An 8713-nucleotide genomic window follows, 5' to 3' on the forward strand; every position below is an offset into this window, starting at 1 on the left:
CGCTTGCCCTAGGGCCGGGGTCTGCGCGCACCGCGCGGCCGGCAGGAAGGGTAAGAGAAGGGGACCCCGCTTAGCAGGGCTCCAACTTCAGCGGACGCGTTCCGGCGACGGCGAACTGAGTCTGCCGTGAACAATTTTTCCTGTTACGAATCCCGAGAGCCCTGCAAAGTTTTGAAGGAGGAGGCATGGCCCATCAGCCTTATCGTTTTCCCCAGGCAAGGATTCCAGAGAGAGGATCAGGTGTTTTCAGGTTAACCGTCAGGTGAGGAGTCTGGGCTGCATCTTTCAGGATGCTAGACTAGAGAAATCTTCCTGAAGTCGATGGCTTTACTTCCGTAGACTAGAGCTTGCCTACTGCCCTGGGAATGCTTATATTAAGTGCTTGCAGTTACTTAAATAAGGCTGGGCTGTGCCTTCCAGAACAAACAGGCCTTTCCCTCAGGTGGGAGGGTTGTAGTGTGGCTAACCCCAGTTCTCTGCCTTTATGAAAAGGCCCACAGTTCAGTCGCTTGGCGCTGCCAGCGGGCCCCTCCTCCGTGGTCAAAGCTCCAGCCACCCCAGCACATTTGAACCGAGGGTGTGAATACAAACAGGCCTTGGCTCCCGCGTTCCCTCCTCTCCAAACAGATATATATGTATGTATCTGAAATATATACGTATGTGTGAGTGTGTGTGTGTGTCTCTGGTTGTACAGTACTTGTGGGAAACAAAATTGTGTGTCATTGTAAATTGAGAATGGAAGAAAAGGTTAGTAAGAGAGAGGTGGGAGAGGTTTCTTATGGGTGTCAGGATGTAGACTCTGATATTTTATGTAGAAGGAACCAACTACGTAGTTCTCCCCAGAAATGGGATGTGGGTTTCACACTCAGGAGCGGCTCATCACCTCTGTGATGTGCTAACCAAAATCGCACAAGTTTTGGGAAATTTGATAGCTTTCCCCTATTGAGTCAAAGTTTCTTGAGACTTTAGCCTGTCTTCCTCTTCATACCTTAAGAAGAGTCAAACTCCCTTTGCTGTGAACTTTCCACAGGCATACCCTTCTCCTTTAGAAAGCCCTTTATAGGTCAGTTTCTGTGGCCAGAACTCTAAAAACGACACATTTTCCATACAGAGGCCATCATAATACCAATTTTATTTAACCTCCTGTAATAAAAAATGAGTGAATCCTATTAAAGTGTTTGAGGTAGCCACATTCTTTTCTGTGAAGGAGGAACATAACAAAAGTTTTTTTTTTTTTAATAGAGTAATAAATGTAAACTATTTTAATGAAGCAAGTGAGAAGAACTGAGAGGCGTAGTTTGAGCAGAGGGGCACAAAATACAGAACTGAAAGTCAAGAATGATTATATTCACAAGCTGATCTCTTTGTCTAGATCTCTGTCAGTGAAGTGAAACCTAGAACAAGACAATTTTAAAACCGGCGGAAAAAGAGATGGCTTCTTGTGACTGTAGCTTTCAAAGTAAAAATAGTGGCCAAAGAAAACTCTGCTGGCCGTAAAATTAAAAGTGGACTTTCCCGAAGCTGGACTGTTTTCTTTAAGGCCTAAAGTCTAAGTTCCATATGTCAGTTCTGAAGAATTAAATCACTCTTTAGTGAGCTCTTGTGTCACATGTTAAGGGATTCATAGAAAAAAGTGCAGGCATACCTTGTTTTACTGTGCTTTGCTTTATTGCACTTTGCAGATACTGCTTTTTTTTTTTTTTTTTAAACAAATTGAAGGTTTGTGGTAACCCTTTGTCCAGCAAGTCTATTGGTGCCATTTTTCCAACAGCAGGTGCTCACTTTGTGTCTCTGTGTCACAGTTTGGCAATTCTCTCAATATTTCAAACTTTTTCATCATTATGATTATATCTGTTATGGTGATCTGTGACCAATAATCTTTGATGTTACTACTGTAATTGTTTTGGGGTGCCATGAACTGTGCCCATATAAGACAGGGAACTCAATTAACAAATGTTGTATGTGTTCTGACTACTCCACCAACCAGCCTTTCTTTTATCTCTTTTCCTCTCCCCAACCTCTCTATTCCCTGAGACACCACAATATTGAAATTAGCCCAATTAATAACCCTACAGTGGTCTCTAAGTGTTTGAGTGCAAGGGACAATCACAGGTCTCTCACTTTAAAGGTAGAAATGATTAAGCTTAGTAAGGAAGGTATGTTGAAAGCTGAGACAGACCAAAAGCTAGGCATTTTGTGCCATTTGGCCAAGTTTTGAATGCATATGAGATATTCTTGAAGGAAATTATAAGTGCCACTCCAGTGAAAACACAAATGATTAGGAAGCAAAAGAGCCTTATTGCTGTTATGGAGAAAGTTTTTGTGGTCTGGATAGAAGATCAAACCAGCCCCAACATTTGCTAAAGCTAAAGCATAATCTAGAGCAAGGCCCGAACTCTCTTCAATTCTGTGAAGGCTGAGAGAGGTGATGAAGCTGCAGAAGAAAAGTTTCAAGATAGCAGAGGTTGGTTCATAAGCTTTAAGAAAGGAAGCCATCTCTCTAACACGTAAGTGCAAGATGAAGCAGAAAGTGCTGATATAGAAGCTGCAGCAAGTTAGTTGGAAGATCTAACTAAGATCATTAATGAAGGAGGCTACTCTAAACAACAGATTTTCAATGTAGACAAAACAGCCTTCTATTGGAAGGAGATGCCATCTAGGACTTTCCTAGGTAGAGAGGACAAGTCAGTGTCTGATTTCAAAGGTGCAAAGGACAGGATGGCTCTCTAGTTAGGAACTAGTACAGCTGGTACTTTTAAGTTGAAGCCAGTGCTCATTTACCATTCCAAAAATCCCAGGGCACTTAAGAATTATGTTAATCTACTCTGCCTCTGCTTTGTAAATGGAACAACAAAGCCTAGATGACAGTACATTTGTTTACAGCATGATTTACTGAATATTTTAAGCTCATGGTTGAGACCTACTGCTCGGAAAAAAAGATTTCTTTCAAAATATTACTGCTCATTGATAATATCTCTGGTCACCAAAAAGTTCTGATGGAGTTGTACAAGGAGATAAATGTTGTTTTCATATATGTTAACACAACATCCATTCTGCAGCCCATGGATCAAGGAGTAATTTCAACTTTCAAGACTTATTATTTAAGAACTACATTTTGTAAGGTTATAGGTTGCCATAGAAAATTATTCCTTTGATGAATCTGGACAAAGTAAACCCTTCTGGAAAGGATTCATCATTCTGGATGCCATTAAGAACATTCATGATTTATGGGAAGAGGTCAAAATATTAACATTAACAGGAAGTTTGGAAGAAGTTGATTTTAAGCCTCATGGATGACTTTCAAGGGGTCCAGACTTCAGTAGAGGAAGTATTTTAATGGCAAAAAAACCACAATTACTTTTACACCGATCTGCTAACCACAGATATGGTGGAAATACCCAGAGAACTAGAAGAGAAGCATGAAGATGTGACTGAATTACTGCAATCTCATTATCAAACTAGAATGGATGAGGAGTTGTTTGTTATGGCTGAGCGAAGAAAGTGGTTTCTTGAGATAGAATCTGCTCCTAGTGAAGATGCTATGAACATTGTTGAAATGACAACACATAATTTAGCATATTCCGTAAACATAGTTGATAAAACAGCAGGAGGGTTTGAGAGGACTGACTCCAATTTTGAAAGAAGTTCTACTGTGGGTAAAATGCAATCAAACAGCATTGCATGCAACAGAGAAATGTTTTGTGGCAGGAAGAGTTAATTGATATATCAGACTTCATTGTTGTCTTCTTTTAAGAAATTGCCCTAAACACCCCACCTTCTTCTTTTAAGAAATTGGCCTAAACACCTTCAGCAACCACCACCCTGATCAGTCAGCAGCCATCAACAAGGAGGCAAGACCCTCCACCAGCAAAAAGAGTACAGCTTGCTGAAGGTTCAGATGATTGTTAGCATTTTTTAGTAATGAAGTACTTTTAAATTAAGGTGTGTTTTTAGACATAATGCTGTTACAGACTTAATAGACTATGGTATAGTGTAAACATAACTTTTAGATGCACTGGGAAACAAAAAAAAAAGTTGTGTGTATTTGCAGTATTTTTTTTTTTTTTTTTTACTTTACTGCAGTATTTGCTTTATTGTGGTGATCTGGAACCAAACTTTCAATATCTCTGAGGTATGCCTGTAATTTTATTTCCAGACTTCATTTTATCAAACTGCAATGTTCTGTTCAGTATTAAATGTTTAAAGTCATGTTTTTGGTTTGTTTATTTGTTTGCTTTGGCAATCATCTGAATTTTTTTTTCTTCCCACTCTTTTCCGCCTGCCTATAGCTGAGCTTTCTACTCTGTTTTGAGCTTGGTCCTCAGCACCTTTTTTCCTGGTATGAGAGACTGTGTCCAGGGAATGTTGTCCATATTCCTTTTCCCTCAGCTGGGTGGGCTGTTTCCTTTCTTCTCTTTTGAGGGTTGTGTTTTGTTTTCTCCCCATGAATACATCTCTGTAGTTTCAGCCTAAAACATCTGTCAGGCAATAATTGATAACTCATGAGGCAGAAGATTCTTGAAAATAGTCTTTGGTGTAATTCTAGAAGACCCATAATTTAAATGGTGGCCTTAAAAAAATATCATACTACGGCCAGGTGCGGTGGCTCACGCCTGTAATCCCAGCACTTTGAGAGACCGAGGCGGGCAGATCACGAGGTCAGGAGATCGAGACCATCCTGGCTAATATGGTGAAACTCTGTCTCTACTGAAAATACAGGAAAAAAAAAAAAAAAAAATTAGCCGGGCGTGGTGGCACTCGCCTGTTGTCCCAGCTACTTGGGAGGCTGAGGTAGGAGAATCACTTGAACCTGGGAGGTGGAGCTTGCAGTGAGTGGAGATCATGCCAGTGAACTCCAGCCTGGGTGAGAGAGCAAGACTCTGTCTCAAAAAAAAAAAAAAAAAAAAAAAAAATTCATACTACTTATGCCAACTACAGGAATTTGCTAGAGATAGATAGAATGTAGGGATTCACCAACATGACACTGAGGTGGGCTTGTCCAAAATTAAGGTAACCTCAATGCTTTGAGGAAAAAATGATTATTTCTTTATAACTTCTTTTCTTTAGGGAGAGTCACCAGCATGACTCTGTTAAGTTGGGCTCTAACTGAAAATACTGGAGAAAGAAAAATGTTAGGAAATGTCATAATTCCAGTCATCTTCCTCAGTTTTAACTGCATGTGGAATCCTTTATTGCTGAGAAACGAATTTCCCTTTCTTTATCTCTTCCTCAAAGAACTGTTTCTTCAAGTTTCCAAAGGAGTGTGGCTTGTTTAGAAAAAACACATTAAAAATATGCAGCCCTAGTTCTGCTTTCCTGGTGTTCAGAGGCAGCAAAGTGGGGATCAGAGGTGATTTTTGGGAATTTGGTGGCACGGTTGTCTGTAGGGAAACTCCTGAAAGGTTAGCATGTTCATCTTTCATGAGTGATTCTAATGGAAAATGAAAAGCCCCTCCGACCTTCTTTCAGGGTGCTTCTTAGGGTTAGAATGACCATGTCATTTATGTTCTGAGAACTGTGTTGAGAAGGGAACCAAAGTTTTCTTCTTTGCCTTTTTTCCTCTCAACTTCATTTAATTGACACGGACCTACCCTACTCAGCTACCTCAAAACCTCAGTTGGCTAGACATTTTTCTTTCTTCCTCTCTTGTGAGACTAGCAGATCACGAGAAAATTTGTTCATTGTAGGAATTGGAGTGAAAAAATGACGTGCAAGTTGTTAGGAATGGTCTAAAGTATTTCATCGGTTGGACTGCCCCCGATATCATCCTGGGGCCAACACAGTCATTACTGTAGAAACATTGAATTTTAGTCTCCGTATCTACCACTCCTTCCACCCTCTACCCCAAACCAATCACACACAAACTAAGCAGGGAAATACTTGACTATCTGATACATATCAGACTCTTTCTTTTTGAAATAGCGCATTTTAACTCATAATAATGATTCAGGAATTCACACGTTAATCACCAAAAGTGAACAAAAAAGGAAAACTTAATGAAGAAAATTAAGATTACCTATAATACTACTTCACAGAGATTATAAAAATATGGTGGCTTTTTTGGCTGGTTCATGTGCTTCTAGACTTTAAAATCTCTATATGCACATATAAATGCTGGCTTTTTTTTTCCAGCCTGGGTCTTGTTCTGTCACCCAGGCTGGGGTGCAGTGGCATAATGACAGCTTACTGCAGCCTCAAACTTCAAGTCTCAAGTGATCCTCCTGCTTCAGCCCCCCAAGTAGCTGGGACTACAGGTGCCTGCCACCACTCCTGGCTAGCTTATTATTATTAATTATTATTTTTTCTAGAGATGGGGGTCTCCCTATGTTGCCCAAGCTGGTCTCAAACTCCTGGGCCCAAGGGATCCTCCTGCCTCAGCTTCCCAAAGCTCTGGGATTACAGGCCTAAGCCACCATGCCCAGCTTATGCTGACGTTTTTTGAAAAATGAGATCTCAATATATCTATTCTGTAACTTTAAGAAAATTGCAATATGTCGTAGACATCTTCAAGTCAGTGCAAAGTTACAAATAGGGCTGCAATTAACATTTTTGTAACTAACTCATTGTTTTAAACTTTGCGTTATAAATCCATAGAAGTTTGATTTTTGATTTTTTTTTTTTTTTTTTTTTTGAGATGGAGTCTCGTTCTGTTGCCCAAGCTGGAGTGCAATGGCATGATCTCGGCTCACTGCAACCTCTGCCTCGCGAGTTTACATGATTCTCCTGCCTCAGCCTCCCAAGTAGCTGGGATTACAGGTGCACACCACCACGTCTGGCTAATTTTTTTTTTAGTTTTAGTAGAGACGAGGTTTCACTATGTTGTCCAGATTGGTCTCAAACTCCTGACCTTGTGATCTGCCTGCGTCGGCCTCCCAATGTGCTGGGATTACAGGTGTGAGCCACCGTGCCCGGCCCAGAAGTTTGATTCTTAAGTCACTTTTATAGATACTGCCCAAGTGCCAATCAAAATTTACATTTCTTTTAATAGTTTTAAAATCATTCTTCATAAATAAAAATTAAGATAGGTTTTTACCAACCTGATTGTTAGTAAGTTTTTATTGTTAAATGTTCACTGGCTTGTTCAGCTCCATTGCCTGTTATATTGGATTGTCTTTTTCTTATTAATAGTCTGGAGCTCTTTACAGGTCATAATAGATAGTTAACTTTTCCTGTGTAAATATATTGCACATTTTTCTCCAAATCTCTTTGTCTTTTAACTTTTTGAAGTCTTACATTTTTATGTTAAGATCTGTCAGTCATTTTTACATCTTCTAAATTTTTTTGTACTTAAAAAGGCATGTTAAATTGTTTTAAAAATCCTGATCTTATACTACTATCAATTTTATTTTTAAAATGTGTCTAAATTTTATTTTTGCATTCAGTTTGAGAGAGTACTCTTAACTTTCTCTTTCCAAAATGGATAGCAAATTATTATTATAACAACTCATTGAATAATTTATTCTTTGGAAAGACTAAGAATAATGAGTAAAACAAAGTAAGGTTTCTATCATCAGCAAACCAGGCAACTAAATTACCTACAACTTGCTAATGTATCTTGACTAAGCAAGACTCACTTTTAAATATATTTTTAATTCACTTTTTAATATTAATATTTTAGACTTTCTATTATTTTTATGTTATTAATATTGTTGTTATTATTATTTGATCACAAAAGGTATTAACCAAGGAAAAGTTCGTGTAGTCAAGGTTGATGTCTCATTATTGATTCATTACTTTTTTCCAACAGATTTTCATTGAACACCTATTATGTATTAGATACTATGCTGTATGCTGGGCTGTATGGTAATAAGCAAGACCCACCCTTCATGAAGTCCGTTGTAGGGGAAACCAATAAAGATTGTGATTGCAATTATGAAGGAAATAAAGTGATGATAGAGGCAGTGGGGAAGGCCACATTAATAGAGTGGCCAGAGAGCCCTCTCTACCGACGTGTCATTTGTGCTGAGAGATGAAGGGTGACAGGAAGAAACCAGACGCACAAAGAACTGGGGGAACAGCAGTAGGGTGGATGAAATGGTGAGTGAAATGTGCAGAGGGGGGACTGTCCACAGCCAGGAAAGAAGCCATTGTGTAGTGAGGAAGGGGAAGAGGGTATGGGAGGAGTGGGCAGGAGTCTTTTAGCAGTGGTAGGAGGTTTCGATTTTACTCTGAGAGAGGGAGAAAGCCCCTAAAGAAAGCCCCTAAAGCAAAGAAGTGATGTCTGACTTATGCTTTTAAAATTACCCCTTTGGCTACCACGTGGAGAATTGAGAGGCTATTGCAGTTGGGTAAGAGATGACAGTGCTTGGACCAGGGAGGCTGCAGTGCATACAGAGAGATGGAGACCATTCCTTGATGTGTTTTGAAGGAAGACTTGATAAATTGAATGTGAGAATTGAATACAAAGGGAACTCAAAGCATACTTTAGAGCAGTGGTTCCCATACTTTGCTACACAGTAGAATCACTTGAGTAACTTTAAAAATCCTGATGCCCAGTTCACTCCTCCTCCTAATTAAATCAGAATGTCTTGGGACTGAGAGGCAAGCGCTGAAATCTTTTAAAAATCCTCAGGTGGGCCGGGCGCGGTGGCTCAAGCCTGTAATCCCAGCACTTTGGGAGGCCGAGACGGGCGGATCATGAGGTCAGGAGATCGAGACCATCCTGGCTAACACGGTGAAACCCCGTCTCTACTAAAAAAATACAAAAAACTAG

General features: G+C 39.8%; 1 protein-coding gene across 2 annotated transcripts in view; it reads left to right on the top strand.

The window, feature by feature from the left end:
- MCOLN2 (mucolipin 2) overlaps positions 1–8713 on the top strand; it is a 90420-nt gene continuing 81707 nt past the window's right edge. For both annotated transcript variants that reach the window (XM_011982129.1, XM_011982130.1), the window contains exon 1: positions 1–262. In XM_011982129.1, the coding sequence (XP_011837519.1) occupies positions 186–262 (77 nt within the window). In that variant the 5' untranslated portion in view covers positions 1–185. The remainder of the gene's footprint in view (positions 263–8713) is intronic.

This window comes from Mandrillus leucophaeus, unplaced genomic scaffold, assembly GCF_000951045.1.
Source record: "Mandrillus leucophaeus isolate KB7577 unplaced genomic scaffold, Mleu.le_1.0 Scaffold235, whole genome shotgun sequence".
NCBI classification, from domain to species: domain Eukaryota; kingdom Metazoa; phylum Chordata; class Mammalia; order Primates; family Cercopithecidae; genus Mandrillus; species Mandrillus leucophaeus.